The following is a 20,536-nucleotide window of genomic DNA, read 5'->3' as shown; positions in this document are numbered from 1 at the left end:
AACTAAAACAACAGTCAAAAAGGGGCATCTTCTCATTTCAAAACCCCTGCTCTGAAACTGATTCCATCACTTAAAATGCAGAGGCCTGCACATCCTGCAGACATTTGCGGGGAGGGAGGGTGAGGCTGGGGTCCAATAGGAAGTTGGGTGTGATGTCCGTACCTTTTCTTCTTTGTTGTCTGTGGGGGGGGCCACAATAACAGGAGTAGGAGAAGCAGGTTTCCCATCAAGTTCCTGAAAACCCAAGTAGAAACACATGAAAACAAAGGAATTTGTTCAGGAATTTGAAATTTTTCCCAAAGGGAAGGCAGATCAGGATTGGGAAGTGGGAAATGGTACTTAAAATCAACAGATCTCAACCAGACTCTCTCATGTCTGACTGACCTGCTGAGATGCAGATCTTGAGGGCTCAAAGCCTTTTGCCTCTTCCATAACATTTCTTTCTTCATTTGGCTATCAAAGAATAAAACAATGATGAAATGAAATATTCTGAAAGCATAATTCATCTAAACTTGGCCTAAATCCCAGATACTAGCTCTTAATCGAACCATAATGTATGTGGTGCAGTTCAAGACCTCAAGTCGTGAATGCCTTTCCACCCTGTAGTCACACGGGATGAGGCGCCCCAGGCACTCACCGTGACAAGTGGGTACTGTTTGGCCGGCCACAGGTCAGCATGTGTTTCCTTCACCCATTCTTCTACAACGAAGGCTTCTTTTAATCCAGGAAAAAGGTTTTCATATTCTGTTGGGTCAGCAAGGGATTCTGCTGCTTTCTGATTGACTTTTGAGAGATTTTCTCTCCAGAGTTTCACCACCCTATTACAGATATCATAGAACCATTGGGAGACTGTTAGGGGCTCTGTTTTTATCTGAAACATTTCTTCCTAAAATGAAAAGTCTGTACCTTGAAACCTGACTGGGTAAGTAAGTCCGTGCCAGGAAGGCAGCTTCTGGCAGTCGTCCAGTTCTAATCAAGAGCTCCAGGCAAGCATCAAGCCTAAAGATTAAAAAGGAGAGGCACTGTTACCAAGAATGAACGCTATAATAGTGGCACTTACCACATTAAAGAACTGTGGGTTGAGGGCTGGCAAGTCAGCACTCCCTCTCCAACTCACACACACACCTCTCTTCTGTCACCTAGCCACTACTTGTCATCACCAGTGTGTTACGTAATGGACTCCAGAAGTGTGAGAGATTTTCCAATCACCTTAACTTCCCTAAGAAGAATCTAAAGGGGCTTTTAAAAACGAGGTAGCTTAGGTGAGCACATTTAAGGGCTTCAGAATAGGAAGAGCAGAAACTCGGTTTCACAAATAGAGTTTTGAGGGCAGCATCTCTAACATGGACTGTGCTGGACAATCCAGTGGTGCCCAGTAGGAAAATATCCAGGTGTCCATTTTCTTTTTTAACTTTTTCCTGTGTAAGTTTGATAAAGTGGATAACGTGCTTTAGAACTCAAAATTTTTTGGATTTTAAAAAGGTAATACCTTTTGGATTTTAGAAAGTACGTGTACCATACGTTACATAATACCCTCAGCATCAGAGTCACAAACATCAATATTCTGCTATAACACATGAATACTAAATGCAATAAAAACAAACCAAGTGGCATAAAAGCAACTAATAATAATACTTCAGCCTTTAGGCCAAGTTTTGCCACCAAATAAAATATTCTCAGAATGTTTTTGGGTTTTTGAGTTATTGATAAGAAATAGTGGACCTATTCTTATATAAATTTACACATACATGTTATAAAACATACACATTCAAAGTTTTTATGATTAAGCGTGAGGTTTAAAAAGTATGTAGGGCAAAGTTAATACTTTTGTATTTTATTTCATAATATGGTCAACTAATCATCTGATATGCACTAACTGCTAGACTTTTTAATACATGACATTTTTATGCTTTATAGTTGAAACCAAATCTAAAAGTAACTGGCATCCTCATCCACCTTATTTTTGTTGTAAGCAGATCAGAATTATTCAACTTGGGTAAAATCACCTGCCGTTCAGGTACCAAATTAAGCAAGCAGCCCAACAGCCTCCTGCCTTCATTAAATAAAATACCTTAGCCAGCAAGTGGCAGGGCTGTTGAGAAAGGGGTTTAACGTTTCTCCCAGTTGAGCCTCCCTGAGCAGCTCATTTTGCTCAAACATTTAGACCAAATGTTAGTGGTAAGAGCATCCTTTGCTGAAGAGCATCCTTTGAGTTCTTCCAAAGCAGCACTGTCCTCCTGCCTGCTCCCATCAGCAGCACCACTCGGCCAGGCATCAGCGCTCTCTCCACGGTTCCTTCTTCATGTTCCTCTCCAAAGACCACCCTTGAAGTCAGTGCAGAAGTCAGTGCTTTATTACTGTGCCCACCTCTTTCAGACCTTGGGTTAATACTTACTTGCCCTGTAAAAAGTAGCTCATGAATGCCACATTATTCTTGCCGTCTCTCTCCGCACCCTCTGCTAGCTTGTTCACCATAGTAGCATTTCCAGAGGCAGTGGCCAAAAGCAACAGACCCCCATAATCCTGTGCATGGTGCAGGCACTCCTGGGCTAGGCCAAACTGGCATTTACTAATGGCAAGTTCAGCAAGTTGTTTCCACTTCTGTTCTGACTGTAAGAAAAGAGATTCCACATTAAAATATCTTTCAAATAAACATTTGAATTTCCAACATCAACATTATTCTGTTAGTCTGAACATTACTGTACTAATAATTTTATATTTTCTATAATTATAAAATACATATTTTATGTATACTGAGCTGTGCTTAAGTAGGTTCTATCAAAATAAGAATGGAATGACAATGTATAATGAGGAAATTGAAATTATTCACATACATAAGATTAATTCAAACACAAATCAAATTTAATGCTGCATGTGAATAATCATCAGCCCATTATATTTTTATTTTCTAATTACATAGTGAAACTAAAACTAACAAGTTTTAAGGTAATTAGACTAATTATTTTAAGGAACGATTTAATACCATTTTTTGAAGGCAGAAAAAACTTTTTATGTCCTTAAATATTTAATAATGAATATTATTTGTCATTTGTAGCTTCTCAGAAATCAAATAAAATGCTGCTCATTTGGATGATCTTAACATAGCTAAAATTTATTTAGTACATCTGAAATTAATTTACCAGTAAATGCTAGACTTAAACCACAACTGGGAGCCCTCAATATACAAAATATACAACGATCCATAAAAATGTCATTAAGCTGTCTCAAAATGTCAGAACCCTTCTTTAAAACCAACATCTTCCTCACTAGTTTGGGATACTGGCAAATTACTGCTATGTCTGCATCCTTTTAGAGTTCCAGACTCCTTTATCTACTATCTTCTAGCTTTCCTTCTCTTCCAAAACAGATCTCATGTAAGATTAAAAAAAAAAAAAAACACTTTTTCTTAAATTAGAATGCTAAGAATATATCAATAAGAATCTAATAATATATATCTCCAATATAATCCATTTAATTTATGCAAAGATAAACATAATTCATTTTTTAAGAAGACCAAAGAAAGGCAACAACCTCACCAAAATGAGTGCATTTCAGAAAACTTTAAAACACAACTTATAGTAAACACATATAAGTACCTACTGACCCTTCCATCAGTTACAAAAAATCATAAATTAGTACATACCTCTGCTTCCACTGCTAATTGGTACGCAATTTTTAGTTCTCCAAGCTGAAGAGCAAGTTCAAAGCGATGCTCAGGGTCTGTGGATACTGTAAGAGCTTGCTGCTTGAAGCCCTAAACAGATGAAATATGTGTTTATGTACAGACGAACCTGTGTGTGTAGTCTACATATACAGTGCACACACATGGCAAACAATCCATTGCTCTCTCAAACTAAATACGCTGCTGACACTGGAAGCCCCATTACTTAAATCAAACAAAGTAACAAACAAAAAATACTCTTCAATTAGAAGACAGAAAAATTAAGGAGCTGTTAAATTAACTGGTAAAAAACAGGGCAGACAAAATTCAGTCACACAACGTCTACTGTTTTCTAAGCAGTGGAAACTGACCAATGCTTGATAAACTCAAGTAAAACAACAACCAGTAAAATTTAGAAACGTAAAGGTAAACAAATGTCAAAAAGGAAAGGATTTTGGAAAGTTGACTGAACAAGAGCCACTTCAAAAAGAGAAAGACAGGCACAGTGGTGTAAACCTAGCTGTCCGTAATCTCCTGAGCTGGGCCTTAGCGATCTAGTCCAGTGCCTCAGAGGAAAGGAAGTCGAATGTAAAACCTTCCAATTTTCTATCATCGGCAGGTCATTTAGCAAACATTTTGCTTTCAGGTCCTGATATTGATCTGGTGTCATTACCTATGCCTTTACTGTTGGTCTCATGTCCAGTTTACTCATCAGCAAGTATGCCAGAGCACAGAAGTCTAAAACTGCCTTCCCATGCTCCAGTCAACAGCAACAAGCTTTTTTTTTTTTTTTTTTGTGGTACGTGGGTCTCTCACTGTTGTGGCCTCTCCCGTTGCGGAGCACAGGCTCCGGACGCGCAAGCTCAGCGGCCATGGCTCATGGGCCCAGCCGCTCTGCGGCATGTGGGATCTTCCCGGACCGGGGCACAAACCCGTGTCCCCCGCATTGGCAGGCGAACTCTCAACCACTGCGCCACCAGGGAAGCCCAGCAACAAGCTTTTAAACCAACTACTGTAATTACTATATTAGCTTCTCCCTCAAGACAAGCAGGGATGATGGGGTCTTCCCTACGGGCAAGGTCTTCAGCTCCAGGGATGTGGTATATGAGACAAAAAGCTCAGGCTGCAGAAGACTTCCTCAGACTGAGAGTGAATGCTCTGTTAGGGGGCGGTCAGGATGGAGAAGCTGGACAGCTGTCTGAGCTCTTGTCTGGGTAGACATTGAGCACTGCTGTATCACTGTGCTTAAAATAACTTCCCAGACTATGCAAGCTACCCTCCCTCCACTCTCCCAGGAGTCCAATGTAACAAGGCATTCTGAATAACCTGCATTACTCCCTTTCTTCCCTAGCACTGATGTAGACAATATAAAATCCAAGAGTGGAGGATGGAAGATCTATAGAACTAGCCAGATACAGGTGAGGGCAAAGCAGATGGAATGAAGGGGCTGTATACACTTACTTTTGCTTTCCTGCAAATCCCCACTGAAATGACACTTAGGGGGTTCTTTTTTAAAAGCATAAACTCCCAAGGACACACAGAAAGGCAGCAGAGACATTAGTAACAATTTTGGAAGCTCGAAAGCTGGTGGAGGAGTACAAACATTCAAGTTAAAACACTAGAGAAGACTAATCCCTAAATCAGGAGTGAAGACAGCATAGAAACAACCTGATTCACACCTCAGAACCCCCAGAGGTGTCTTGTGAAGGGTAGTGCTAAAACCAGCAAATAAACAAAACTGCCTGAAAGTCTATATAAGAAGCAGTTAGATACCCCAGGTCCCCACTCCTTTCCCCGCCCTGAACTCTTGACACACACAGAAGACAGGAATCTTGTTCTTTGGAGAGGGTAAACTAGAGGGTCCCCAGTCTGAGGGATCCCTGAACACCCAGAAGGAGTGCTGAGTGGCAAAAGGAAAACAGGAGATTATAAGAATGGATGTTGAGACTAAATATTTGAAATACTAAATACTGAGACACCAAGCCATACTCTGCTCAGCCCACACAAGGATGGTGATTGGGGAGCTTCTCTGTAAACTAACCAGCCAAAGGGGTAAGACTTAAAAATACTAAAATGTCAATGAGGGCCATATGCCAGCCTGAACAGTGCCTGGTACAATATTAAGTGCTCATTAATTTCACTAAATGAATAAATGAAGAGTCATTAAATTCATTAGATGAAGATACTGACACTGATTGAGGCTCCCCAATCAAAAGGTCCAGCCACATCACATATTTTTAGTCCAGCCAATAAATTCACCCATAAACTCAGATCTTTTGACCTGCTTCTTAGACCTCCACTCTTAAATGAGTGCCCAAAGATCATCAGATACCTGAGGAAAATCTTTAAAAGGAAAGACAGAGATCAAAATGAACCAATAATTAATCTGAAGAAAGCATACCACATAAAGGGAACAGAAAACTCAACAACAAAAACTATCATTCATACCCTTACAGAGGGTATGAAGAGAAACTTTGATCCATAAACAAGATTTAAAAAGTCCAAGAATAACAAAATGAGAAAACCAGTGCAAGAGGTCCAACATCTGAATAACGTTGCACAGAGAGAATTTAGAAAACGAAGGAAATCAACAGAGAAATGATTCAAGAAAATCTCTCAAAAATGAAGGAATGAGTTTCCAATTAAGAGAGCTCATCTAATACCCAGCAGAATGAACAATAATTGACCCCTACACCAAGGCCCGCCATCATGATAACATCACAGGACAATAGGGACAAGATAAAAAAAACTTCCAAAGAGGGAAAAACAGATCAGGTACCAAGAATCAGGCATATAAATGGCTTTAGACCTCAACAACTAGAAGCTAGAAGGCAGAAGGCAAAATAGAATTTCGTCTTCAAAATTCTGAGAGAAAATCATCTCCAACCTAGAATTCTATATCCAGTTAAACGGCCAAATATGTTTTAAAGTAGAACAATGGCACTTTCAGATAATCGAGGTCACAAAAAAATTTACTTGCTATTAATAAATAACCCCTTTCTCAGGAAACTACTGAAGGACGTACTCCAGCAAAATGAGGGAGTAAACCAGGAAAGAAGATAGGGAATATAGGAAACAACGGATCCAACTCAAGAGAGCCAAAGGGAAGCCCCAACATGATGGTGAGGGGATATCCGTGATGAGGGCAGAAACCAGTTCAGCCTGAAGCAGACTGAACATACTGAAAGGAGATTTCAAGGAAATCTGGAGAACCATCAGAGTGGGGAGAATAACCCTAAGCACATAGAAAAATAAGCAAAGTTTAAAAAAAAGAAACAATTATTAACTCCAGGGAAAAAAACAACTGCAAGAAGAGAAAGCTATTGCTATAATATATCACATGGCTCAGCTATGAACAGTGTTTACACAGCCACAGTAATATAAACAATGAATACCAATGTAATCAAAATTATGATGTAACTATATTGGGAGGATAAGGAATAGGAAAGTGGCATGTATTGGTAGAAGCAGGGGGAGTGAAAGAAAGATAAATTCCTCATCTTGTATAGAGTGGAAAGTCCCAAGAAATGCCTAAAGCTGAGAAACAGCAATATAAGTGTGTTAGACATGTGGAAATAAATGCCAACAGAGTCAGCTAAAATAATTACAAGTGATTACCGCTAGGGAGTAGAAATGAGAGAGAGAGGGAGGGCTGTTTTTTTCCTAAGCCTCGCAAAACGTTATACTTTGTGCACATATAACTTTGAATTTACACTAAAAATTGCTACAGTAAGGAAAAGGCTTATCAGGTAAATTTTATGTATATTTTACAAAGGGAGAGAGACAAGAGACAGAGAGAGAGAGAGAAGCCAGCTAGGATAGAGAAAAATGCAGCATAAAAATGAAAATACTGATAGAACAGAAAAGAAGTCTACAAAAAGGGAAGACTAATAATCACCTCCAACATTTAAAGGGGATGCGAAGGGCAATGAGAAAGGAGGAGGAGGAGTGTAACAAGTGACTTAAATTCACAAGAGAAATTCCATTGCCATAAGGAAATCAGTGGCAGTTAAGAAATAAAGTTCTTCAAATTTGTATTAACATTCGTTCAAATTGCTGGTTTTCAAAAACGCACACAAAACAAACCACCGACCCCCACCCCCGTACCTGCTTTTCCAAAAAGTGAGCAACCCTGGTCCTTTGCTCTTTCGGGATGGTCGGGAGGACCTTATCAGCCATGCTGAAGTCTCTCCGCATGACAGCTGTCTGGTATTCCAGCACTGAGACCAGCAGGGAGTAGCTAACGATGTTGAGCTCCTTATCCCCCAGATAAAGCCTGTTGTCTTTAGGGATATAGCCCAGGAGATACATCGTCCTGTAAGAGAAACAGAAACTAATTTAGAACTAAGCCCAAATCAGTACATACACACACTCTCTCTCTCTTGCAGTCACTCACTCACTCTGCCTCTTGCTCAAAATCTTTCCATTTGATTGATGCAATTTTGGTTAGCAATTGCCACCTATTAAAACGATAATGCTGAAAAATCAGGCCTATCATTGTTAAAAGCCAGCAATTGATTTTGTTTATGTTTAACAAGTATGCTTTTAAATTTAGGATGCTAAAGACAAAAAGCAAAACGATACTCAGCTACCTGTCCAAGTGGGCAATGGTGACTATTTCTCCTCCGACATAATAATTTAATCTGTTCACAGAACTTGTGTAAATGAAGCAGTCGCCTACCCACAGCCCTGTTTTCACAATTTCCTGAATCTCACCAAGAACCTGCAGGAAAAAAATAAAGTCTATTATTATCTTATTCAGCAATAGGAATCCTGTCAATGACAAAAAACTGAATATAACTAGGGGTGATACGTAGAATAAGAAATGCAAAGAAAGAATCCTATTTCAAGAAAGAAAATCTTTCCTTGGAATTTCTACTTTCTTCACTTAAGAACAGATTCCTGGATGAGTATCTGTACTGTAAAATCTCACTGTTGCATCAAAGCTGTAATCTAAGAATGTGTTGATCTAAACTCCTAACATACATGAGACTGGCATAATAAGTATTTCAAAAAGTCTTCCAAGACACCTCCACAATGGATGATTCATCTTTACATTTGAGAGCTCATTTTAAATAACTCTGGCTAAACTGTCTTAAGACCAAAACACCTTCTAACTTCCTTACTGAAAGATAATCAAAGTTAGTCTAAGGGTTTCCTAAAATCAAAGCACAAATTTCTTTTGAACAAATACTTTCAGACCCTGATCTCTGAGCCAAGATTTTAATTTTCACATTTTACCGTAACTCCTTAAATGCTTATTAGTTTCCCCAAACCTATTTTATAGTAAAATGTTATAAGGAGTGAAGTTCTGCTATAAGAATATAAATCATTTAAAAACAAAGCTCAAGTTGTGCTGATGCAATTACTTCAAAGCCATCTTCAATGCCATCTTCAGTAACTCCCTCATGTGTTTCCTGTGCAGCCAAAACTTTTTCCGACAGATATTTAAGGATAAAAAATGACTCTTCAGTGGCAATACAGACGAGCTCTCCAGAGTCAGACCAGAAAATCTGCAACATAACAAACAAAAACACAGATAAATGATTTCAGATTTCTGAGTGGGTATGACAAACTGCATACACTTTGTTTCCTACAAGATTTATCTTCCTACATTAAGATACTAAGTATACACTTAACAATTCTGTCATGTATATACACACATATTTGGGAGGGTGGAAGGGCACTACTGTTCTATTTATAAAAATGGAAAGACCTAAGGGAAGCAGCAAGGAGCGCTGGCAGTAAGCGCCAGGTGTGCTGAGATTCAGAAGGGCCCTAGCCTATTCCTTATTGCTCTAGAATAGTGTTTCTCACTCTTTTTTTTCTTTCCCATTATGACTCCCACCCCAAACCTTTTTAAGGCATTTTTTTCCCAATCGTCTTCCCCTGAAGTTTTAGTATCACAGATACTATATGTCTATACATATATTAATACATAAACATATACATAAGGTACACAAACACATAATGTGTAAAACATATGAGCATCTATGCTTTATAAAGAGAGTACTTTTTTTCATCAATTGGTTTCAGGAACCAATTTCCTCCCCCTAGGGGATGACATCCCCCTGCTGAAAATGCATGCTCTAGAAGACAGAACCAGGACCCTGGGGAGGTGGATTTGTCTCCACAGATAATTTCCCGACAGTTAAAGCTGTCAAAGAAGCAGGCAGATCTAAAGGTTGAAAACGTTGTCACTGCAGAACGGCTACCTAAATTTTAAACAGCCATTATCAGGTAAAGCATGCAAAGGCTTTCTGAACTGAGTGGGAGACCTGCAGGCCCTTCCGGGTCAAGAACTCCCTGGCTACTTATCTTCAAAGCACTAAAGCCGTTTAAACTATGAACAGCTCTTGGCACTTGTATAACTTTTTATACTTTTCAAAAAGCCCAACATCTACTACCTCACGCAAATACCACGACTCTACTTCTCTAAGCAATCCTGAGGTACGTGGCACTGTGTCCAGCACAATGGAACAGGGACAGCAGGGTACAAGGGTGTTTTCTGGCCTCAGGGACTCAGAGCTTGTCACAAAGATGTACACTCCAAAAACAGCAATGGAGGGAGCTCACGTGTTTGGGCTGAATTTCAATTCTGCGTATGAGTTCTGTATTGTCCCAGTCATAGAAAGCTAAGCCATTTACAGATCTGACTCCCAGTAAGAAGCCTCCATAGATACCTAAAAAGAACAAAAAAAATATGTAGATCTTCAGATGTTTTTGAGCCATTACAAAGCTTCTAAAATTGTATCATATATAAACAGCACTCACTTTCAGCTCCAAAATCTGGTTTAAATGATTTTTTTTCCTTAAAGTTCTTAAATATCTTTACAACACTGTTGCTCTCTCTTATTGCATATCTGGGGGGGCAGAGAAAAAGGAAAGCAAACACAGCATATTATGTACATACTAAACTGCAATTCCACCAAATGTTACAAATATCTTCAAATATATGTGAGTAGTGAATTATGCAAAAATATAAAATTAATAGTTGAAAATTCAATATTATATTTTTTCCTCAGAGATCAGTGACCTGCTTACAGTTGGACAAATAATGAATGGGTTTCACAAAGTCTATTACACAAATTACTAGGGCTTACAAACTATTTTAGAAGCTGAAAAGATCCAAATGTTCCTCAATAGGTGAATACCTAAACCAACTGTGGTCTGTTCATACAATGGAACACTACACTCTGCAAAAAAGGGAACCAATTACCCATCCATGCAACAACATGGATGAATCTCAAAAACATTATGCTGAGCAAAACAAGCCAGACTAAGAGTGTATACCACACAACTCCACTGACATGAAACCCTAAAGAAGACAAATCTAATCTACTGGGGAGTAGGGGCTGGGGTGCTGACTGTTAAGGGACACAAGGGGATTGTTTTTGAGATGACAGAATTGTTCTATATATCTTGATTGTGCTGGTGGTTACGGATTATATCCATTTGTCCAAATTCACTGAAATATACACTTAAAACAGTGCATTTTATTTGGTATAAATTATACCTCAATAAAAGTAACTTAAAAAATAAAAACTTTTATTATAAGTGGCTCATTAGTCAGCCATGTTTGGCAACAACTTAATAAATCATATATACTCAGGCCTCTGCCTTGAAAAGGGGCTGTGGTTGGATACTCGGGAGTATATGAGGAAGTGATCTGACAAGTACTTTGCTCAAGACGGGAAAGATGCTGAACAGGGTCTGGGCTGGATAAAGCTGAAAAGAGGAAACTATCAAAATGGAGGGAGAGGTATGTTGAGAGAGGTAAGGCAACCATGCTTAAGATGGTAACAACGTACTTTTTAGTATACGGAACTGTGCATGAGTGAATTTATTTAGGAAATTTATGAAAAGATCTTACCTCTCAGTGACCTTTTTGTTAAAAAATAAAAAGCATGCATCTTACTATGCAACAACGAGGCTTAAGTTACCCACTGCTGGCAGAAGAGGCAACACAAAATATGGGGAAAACAAAACTAAGAGAACTGTAAAGATGTAATTCAGTGTCTGAAAAAGACGTGTAAGCCCTGAAATTTATTACATGCACCAAACAGGAATCAAAATGGAACTGGTCAGTGACTATAATAATTGAGACATAAATTTTTCCTGTTTTTAATGAGACTATTTTATGAACATTCTGAATTCAGACAGAATTTGTTAAGAATGGGACGTGAGTAAAGAAATACTTTTATTTGAATTACGCAGGTAAATGTGGTTTTTCCCCTTTTCTCCACTTTATTTAGAGATGTATAAAATTTGAGGATGCTTAAAGTTTATGCAAGGAATGAACAGACTTAATTAGGTGTAAGTTCCTAAAAGGCATTCTGTAAGCCCACTACTGTTTTGAGGAAACAGGTTCCTCTGTGTTGTTCTGTTTCATTTTCAAATTAGGATCCCAAGTCCTTGATTTAGATTCTCAAGGAGGGTAATGATATATTTAAATAAAATGAAATGAATCCTAAGATTGTAAAAAAAAAAAGAAAGAATGGGAGGTAACATTACAGAAAACGAGTTTTTTTAAAAAATATCTTTATTGGAGTATAATTGCTTTACAATGTTGTGTTAGCTTCTGCTGTATAACAAAGTGAATCAGCTATATGCATATGTATATCCCCCATCCCCTCCCTCTTGCATCTCCCTCCCACTCTCCTTATCCCACACCTTTAGGTGGTTGCAAAGCACCGAGATGATCTCCTTGTGCTATGCAGCTGCTTCCCACTAGCTATCTATTTTACATTTGGTAGTGTGTATATGTCCATGCCACTCTCTCACTTCATCCCAGCTTACCCTTCCCCCTCCCCGTGTCCTCAAGTCCACTCTCTACATCTGCGTCTTTATTCCTTTCCTGCCCCTAGGTTCATCAGAACCTTTTTTTTTTTAAAGATTCCATATATATGTGTTAGTATACAGTATTTGTTTTTCTCTTTCTGACTTACTTCATTCTGTATGACAGACTCTAGGTCCATCCACCTCACTACAAATGACTCAATTTCGTTTCTTTTTATGGCTGAGTAATATTCCATTGTATATATGTGCCACATCTTCTTTATCCATTCATCTGTCGATGGACACTTAGGTTGCTTCCATGTCCTGGCTATTGTAAATAGACCTGCAGTGGCAGGGCAGGAATAAAGATGCAGACGTAGAGAACTGACTTGAGGACACGGGGAGGGGGAAGGGTAAGCTGGGGTGAAGTGAGGGAGTAGCGTTGACATAAACACACTACCAAATGTAAAATAGATGGCTAGTGGGAAGCTGCTGCATAGCACAGGGATTCAGTCTGATGCTTTGTGACAACCTAGAGGGGTGGGGTAGGGAGGGTGGGAGGGAGGCTCAAGAGGGAGGGGATATGGAGATATATGTATACATATAGCTGATTCACTTTGTTGTACAGTAGAAACCAACACAACATTGTAAATCATTTATACTCCAATAAAGATATTAAAAAAAAAAAGATTCATTGAGGTTTTCATCAAGATTACATCAGAATCTAGCATCTCTCCCCAGTAGCTCAGAAAAGGGCAGCGGCAGCTCAGGATGCCAGGTCCTGGGGAGGGCCTGCCATGGTCTTGATTTGAGGGCCTACTTTGCCTTCAGCCCGTAAGTACCAGGCCCTGCCTTGGGCTCCACCAAGGAAGTAGGTGCTGGGTCCCCGGTTTAATGTGATTATTGTATCAGATTGAGTGAGCCAGCTCAATACTGAACACAGAAAAGGCAGAGGCAGTTCAGGCTGCATAGCTGCCCCTGACCAATCTTCTAACAGCTCTGGTGAGAACTGTTCCTTAACATGGTGAAGCACAGCCTACACTGAGCCTTGCAAACCTTTTTAATACAGCTGCACAGAGAACACCCATTGGCAATCAGGGCAAGCTGGATATGACACAGCCAAAACTTACTCTGAAGAATCGTGGGCCCACGCAAACTCCTGGGCAGACCCAAAGCTCTTGTTTCTCAGTGCCATTGCTGTGTAGATGATATATTCGCCATCACCACACACCACAACAAACCTAGAAATGATAGAACCCAGGGAGGGAAGCACAGAGGACCAATGACATGTAAAAGTTAAGAAACAATGATTCATCTTTATGGTGAAATATTTCTAATAACAAACATTATTTCAGTTGACCGTTACAATAAACCTATTATCTTTTAAAGTTATATATTTCTCTGAATACGGAGCTAGACATAAATATTCCACCCAACAAATCAAAAGCAGATTATGAAGAGGGGGTTACTGCTGAAAATGTTACTGCAGTGGCCTCTCTTATAAACAAAGGGTCAGGAAGATGAGAAAGGGTGGCGGCACACAGGGGAAGATTCCCCTAATTCGACGAGCATCTGTTGAGCACCAAGATGCTTGGCAGTTTGCTCATTACATTTACACCATAGGAAGGCACTATCTTGTTGCAAGGCTATCTTCATTTTAAAGCTGATCATTCAAATGAATAAAGATATCTTACCCCAGTTTTTAATGACTGTTAGATTTATCAAAATAAACAGGATATTTTAACATTTAAATATAAGAAAAAAAGAATGTTGCATAGTCAAAATTTTCTCAATAGACATATTGGCTGTTAGTATATTGCCAAAGTGAAATGTAAAACTTAAGCAAGAAACATTTTATGATATTAAGGGGAAAAATGCAATGCGTTCTTAATCTTCATAAGAAAATTTTATTACAAGTAATTATGGGTACCATTTACTGAACTAGGCAGCATACTTGGTTTATATACTCTGTCTTTTTTAATACTCAGGACAGCATTATAAAATGCCAAGATCTATTGTAAAGTAATTTTTAAAACTCACAGGTTTAAACTTATTGTACTAGAAACTCTCCTTTCACAAGATGTTCAGTGCTTTACAAATCTTAAGGGAGAAACAGAGCTGACGATTCAAATTACAGAGAAGAAGCAGAATTATTAGCAGTCCCCATATTTTTTCAAAAGACAAAGACCTCACAACTCTTCTCCTTAAGAGCAATGAGTCAGCAAGTATTTAGAGAGCACCCACTAAGTCTCAGGATAAGACATGATTCTATGCCTCGAAGGAGCGGAAGGACACATACCAACACATTTGAAATAAAGAGTCAACACAAAACTATTCAACTGTTCAAAACTGCATGGTGGGATGAGGCCAAGAAGGCAACTGTGCTTCACCTTGCATGCCAACCCGATCAGAAGCATGGCTGCCTGCTGCTGTGTTGAGGATTGTGAGGCCACGGCAAAAGCTCAATGAGGAATGCCCACCAAAGGGCAGGGGTGGGACATGCTGTGGATATGCAAACATACACAGAAGCCCAGAGAGAGATTTTGGTGGTGGCTTACCGCCCATTAGGATTGTGCTGGATAGTCTGAGGGTATATTTCACAACTGCCCATATCCTTTACTGCCAGTGGCAATCTTTCTCCATCTTTAATTTCAGCATCTCCCATTGCTTTTAGGTTGGCCTGCTGGACTTCTGAATGTTTGGCCCAAATTATCTTTCCATTGGCATCCATGGACATGGCAGGTTCCTCCCGACCAAGCTGGAGGAATGACAAATGACTCTTAGCAACGAAAAGGAAAACAAAATAAAACCACAACAAAATAAAACCACGAAAAAATAAACATTTTCTATTTTCATTTAATGGAGGGCTCCTTTCTTGCACTTTAAACCTCTGGAGCTTAATCTCTTGAGCTTAATGACAGAAGTGCCAGTTTAACAAAACTGGTGACTTGGAAGATAACTGCTTCCCCTATGTCCATCTATTCAGAGACAGTGTAATGAGAGATTACCTTCACAATGATGCTCCCTTCATCATAGCCCAAAGCAACGTTGTTGGACCCTCGCAGGCTGGCCACACACCATACCCTCTCCATGCCATAATTCAATGTGCTCTCGAGGCGATAGGTGCTTGAATGCCAAATACGCACGGTTCCTGAAAACAACCATGTGAATATGCCCTTTTGATTTGAACAACCAAGAATGAACTGTCAGGTGAACCAGCCACACAGAAGTCTTTATATTCAAACAGAACACACTTCCTGACAGCTTCATTTCTTGATCTACGGTCTGTGATTTTATAAAACAACATAAATAAATAATAGAAAATTTATAAGAAACTAAAACTAAGAAATGTGATCTTAAGTGTGAAATAATGACAGGATTCCTGGGTACAGTGCCCACTATGTGCCAGATGCTTTCTATACGTGATTTCTTCACATCCTTTCACTGTAATCCTATGAGGCAGGTATATCTATGCCCATTTCATAATGTACCCAAACCACACATCTATGAAGTGGCAGAGGCTGAATTTGACCCCGGGCTTTTAGACTCCAAAGCACAGGCTTTTTCAGCTTTTCTCTAGCACTTCTGGGTGTCCTCTTATTTAAGTAACAGAGTCAAAACACGTTAGAATGATGCTGATAATAATGCCCCTTTACTCTTTTATAGCTTAAGTAGTCTACTCTAATAAAATATCAAAATCCTTTGAAACTTCCAATGAAAATGCAGGGCACTAGTCAGCTTAAATATCCACTTAGTAATGAGATTAAACACAGGAATAAATATTCATTTCTAACTTACCATCTTCTGAACCTGTGATGATAATTGGCAGCTCAGGATGAAAACTGGCACAAGACACATTTTGGGCGTGTCCCTCCAGTGTCTGTACACATGTTTTATTCTGTAATCAGTGCACAGAAAACACTTTTATTAGTGGCAAACAATAACTCATCCTTAATTTTCCCAGTGCACAGATACATATAAATAAGAGTGGTTATGACTCTTAACAGTATTCAATAGAGATTTTTGAAATAGAACCATCTTACTGTGTACACATTTTCTCTAATTATTTGATAGTACAGGCAAATGTAAATGTAACTATCACATTTAAAGAAGAAAACACAACACACCCCCGAAAGATGTGGTCTTCATCTAAGTATCATTCCCTCAAATTCCTAAGATAATGTCTTTAATATTTTTATCCTGTATTTAAACACAAATTTGAGTATCTCAGTACAACTGGTTTCTAGGCCTCATTTTATTAACTGTTTATTGAAATTTTGATGTGAGAAACAAAAGAATAAAAATTTAACATACTCTTGGAGATAAAAAGTGTAGTAACATACCTAGGTTTACAAGAGTCTTTGTGGCAAAATGATTGTACCATGGTGATGTCATGACATTATTCATTTGTCTGCTAGTTTTCAAATATAAATGAAAGTCTGAGACCACAGTTTAGGTGCAAATTCTGATGCCTTAAGTTATTATGCTATAAACAGAGTTCAACAACTCAAGTTTTAACTGTCCTGTAAGAAACAGTAAGAAGCATATCTAACATGTGGCAAGTGAGTTATGAAAAAACTGTACCTGATAGTCCCATATTTTCACAAGACGGTCATCTGCACCTGAAATGAGGTATGGTTTGTCGCCCCCACTGTAGTAATCAATGCAGTTCACACCTTTTTCATGTCCCTCCAGAGTGAAGTTTGGTGACGAGGAGCCCAGCTGCCACACCTTCAGAGAGCAACAGCATCTGCCAGTCAATATGGGGCCTTGCTTTTCAGAAGGCAGCTCCACCACACCCGACAGGTCATATAAATGCCAAAGCGGGGGGGGGGGGGAGGCGCTGAAGAATGCTCATTTTTTCACCCACTTGTGTTTGTTTTTTCTCACTTTCCTTGAATTTCCAGGGGGCAGAATCACTATAGCATTCTCTGAAAAATGCCCATTTCCAGGCTTTATCCCTAGAGATTATGATTCAGTGGATCTACAAGGAAGCCCAGGAATCTAGATTTTTTTAACAGACACTCCAGGTGTCTTGACTTTGAGAAACACTACTTTAAGGGCAGGAAATGACTTCATGAGAGATTTAATATAAAGCTAATGAAAGTGGACTTAGTAGGATGTATTAAAAGGAGAAAACTACTGTTTAGTCAAAAAATTAAAAGTATGGAAAAGTAGTCAAATATTACTACAGCACTGGTATTGAGCTTTACCTTTACAAATATTTATTTTGTATGCCTACTACATGGGAGGCCCTGTGGGGAGTATAAAGATGTGTAAACAAACTTTACTAGAGCCAAAGATAAGACAATTTTTGTCTTCAAGATATACCTAATTTAGTGAAGAAAGTTTAAAACTAATTTCAAAGTTTCAACCTATGTCAAAAGCAAGGACAATCCAGTGAAAGGAAAAAAAATAAAGTAAGCCGAAGTCCTAAGATATTCAACATATAACATTTAATAATAAATTGTCGGGGCCTCCCTGGTGGCGCAAGTGGTTGAGAGTCCGCCTGCCGATGCAGGGGATACGGGTTCGTGCCCCGGTCTGGGAGGATCCCATATGCCGCGGAGCGGCTGGGCCCGTGAGCCATGGCCGCTGAGCCTGCGCGTCCGGAGCCTGTGCTCCGCAACGGGGGAGGCCACAACAGTGAGAGGCCCGCATACCGAAAAAAAAAAAAAAAAAAAAAAAAATTGTCAGACAAACAGCATATAACATTTTATAAAAGTTAAAGGAAAACTAATAAAAATGTTATATAGATGTAAGCCTATACATGCAAGCAAAAGTTTATGTAATGTATATTTTAAATCTATGCATATAGAAATAATTTAAATATTACAGTGGGAAAAGGAACGTATTTACACTCACTGCAACATGTATTAAGCATCTAGTATAGGCAAGGCACTGTGCTGCTTGGTAACGTGTGTCTGTTTGGGGGAGGGGGTAACACACAGTTCCTGCCCCAAACATCAACATTTCAGGGATAAAAATTTCCGGAGACACGTTCATTATTATTCAACATGAAGGCCATAATAGAGGCAAAAAGCGATGGAAGGAATGGGATGAAAATGACTGGCTCTGTCTAGAGGTGAAATGAATGTCTGAAGAGAGCTTCTCAGAGTAAATAACTGTGCTAATAAGCCTTGAAAGATGAGTAATTCTCCAGAGGAAAAGAAATCAAAATGGCAGAATAAAGAATACTGCAGGCAGAAGGACCAGCTGAATTAGGTAAGGTTCTGTGAACATTCAGGGCTTCTCTAGAAAATGGTGAGTTAGACCAGGGTTACTGGAGATATTTCATAACATTAGCTAAGGCTAGTCTTGGAAACGCTTGTATTCCACACCAAGGCATTTGGACTTTATCCTTAGACTGGGAACTGACAAGATGGAATCCATGTTTTAGAAAGATAACTGGAAGCAGTATGGAGAAATGAAGTAAGAAAAAGAATGGAGGCAGATGACATTTAAATATAAAACAGATTAATAATCAGCAGAAGTCAACAACAAGTATACTCAAGGAGAGGAAACAGTGACCTAGAGAAGATACAGGCATTTTCTTATTCTGGGTGTGCAAAGGTTTAAAAGGTTTTACATCATATTGCTTCCACATGGAAAAACACTCCTTCATTAAGAGCACAGAGCTGCCACACTGTTCTTCTTCAACAGAATATGCCCTTCTGGATCAAAATGAGAAGTCCTATTTTGCTTCAGAATGAGCTTTTGAGAGAAACTTCTCAGACAGGAATAACTTTCTGGGCAGCCAGTAGTAAAATACCTGACACAACTATATTTCACCAACAATCATAACTGACACCAACAGTGGACATCCTACCTTGATAGTCCTGTCCAAAGAAGCACTGGCAAACTGATTGTTATCTTTGGGGTTGATCACAATCTGCATAACATAATGGGTGTGTCCTTCAAACACTTGTGAGCAAGACCATTTTTTTTCCCAGTCCCAGAGTTTAATAAGCATGTCATCTAGACCAAAAGAAAGTCTCCAGTTAGCTGCAATTTCTATTTCTTTCATTCAGAACTAAGGTGCAGAGTCTCTGTGTCTTTTAAGGCAGCAAATCTAACACAAATCATATATTCCATGTCTTAAAGAAACAGAATCGGAATTGAACAGATTTTTCAAAATGCTTATTAATTCTAAGAATAAATTTAACTCTCTAAAGAGTGGAGATAAAAGAGAGAGATTACTAATTGCAAATATACAAATTTCATGGAAAAAAATTTGAGACAGACTCAATGGGCTTTACAGAATGATGAAAGAGGAACAAGTCTGATTACAGTCTAAGTATGAATGAATAATGACGGCAATGACTATTTCAGAAATAAGCATTTCTCTTTTAATACAAGATTGGTTAAAAAAAAAAAACTTTTGAGTTACTTCACAATCTCTAAATTAAAAATGTTTCAAAGTGCTATTACCAGTTCAGTGCAACTGGTTTTAAATGCCTTCCTAAAGCTCCACTGTTTTATACATAATACCAAGGAGAAACTAGTCTGAGTATAAAGATAAAATTGACTAGGGTACATGGCAATCTGCCAAAAACTCACTCAATCAGCATGTAAATTAGCTTTCCGTTCAGCAGATGTTTCAGCATCTAGACCTTCAGGTCTTCCCTGACAGGGAATTGGAGCAACTGCTATACAAATCCTAAGTAGAGCTGATATTCATTAAAATACAAAAGTAAGCAGCACTGATAGCACATTAATGGATTTAAATAGTTTAAAGGCTGCTTGGAATTAGAACTCTGCTTGTAACAGCAGTAAAAGAATTGCATGTCTCACTGAATGAAAATGAATTACTCAAAGAGACGCACATGACCAAAAGGGGTCATCTCTTACCGCTGCTAGTTAGAATGAAAGGCTGGGTTGGATGAACAGCAATACAGCGAATGTAGTCTGAATGAGCTTCAAACATATGAACTCTCTCCAGAGTGTTGTAGTTGAACACTCTAATCTGCATGTCATCCTAGAAATGGAAAGTTTAACACCATCGTTACTGTTATGAAATAAACTGCACAAAAAAGTATATTATAGGCTCAGGGTATAAAGCCCAGGTTCCAAAACAATGCACTAATTAACAAAACA

General features: G+C 38.8%; 1 protein-coding gene across 1 annotated transcript in view; it reads right to left on the bottom strand.

The window, feature by feature from the left end:
* COPB2 (COPI coat complex subunit beta 2) overlaps positions 1-20,536 on the bottom strand; it is a 31,265-nt gene that overhangs the window by 2,394 nt on the left and 8,335 nt on the right. Inside the window, exons 4-21 of the mRNA XM_060099613.1 lie at positions 20,291-20,417; positions 19,269-19,417; positions 17,024-17,170; positions 16,238-16,337; positions 15,448-15,590; positions 14,998-15,197; positions 13,570-13,680; positions 10,436-10,524; positions 10,238-10,344; positions 9,031-9,174; positions 8,254-8,384; positions 7,769-7,976; positions 3,644-3,754; positions 2,396-2,610; positions 907-999; positions 638-818; positions 385-453; positions 163-234 (exon numbers count right to left, since the gene is read on the bottom strand). Of these exons, the coding sequence (XP_059955596.1) occupies positions 163-234; positions 385-453; positions 638-818; positions 907-999; positions 2,396-2,610; positions 3,644-3,754; positions 7,769-7,976; positions 8,254-8,384; positions 9,031-9,174; positions 10,238-10,344; positions 10,436-10,524; positions 13,570-13,680; positions 14,998-15,197; positions 15,448-15,590; positions 16,238-16,337; positions 17,024-17,170; positions 19,269-19,417; positions 20,291-20,417 (2,397 nt within the window). The remainder of the gene's footprint in view (positions 1-162; positions 235-384; positions 454-637; positions 819-906; positions 1,000-2,395; positions 2,611-3,643; positions 3,755-7,768; positions 7,977-8,253; positions 8,385-9,030; positions 9,175-10,237; positions 10,345-10,435; positions 10,525-13,569; positions 13,681-14,997; positions 15,198-15,447; positions 15,591-16,237; positions 16,338-17,023; positions 17,171-19,268; positions 19,418-20,290; positions 20,418-20,536) is intronic.

This window comes from Mesoplodon densirostris, chromosome 5 (assembly GCF_025265405.1).
Source record: "Mesoplodon densirostris isolate mMesDen1 chromosome 5, mMesDen1 primary haplotype, whole genome shotgun sequence".
Lineage (NCBI taxonomy): Eukaryota > Metazoa > Chordata > Mammalia > Artiodactyla > Ziphiidae > Mesoplodon > Mesoplodon densirostris.
The sequence above is the reverse complement of the archived record's forward strand: the minus strand, read 5'-3'. Positions and strand labels throughout refer to the sequence as shown.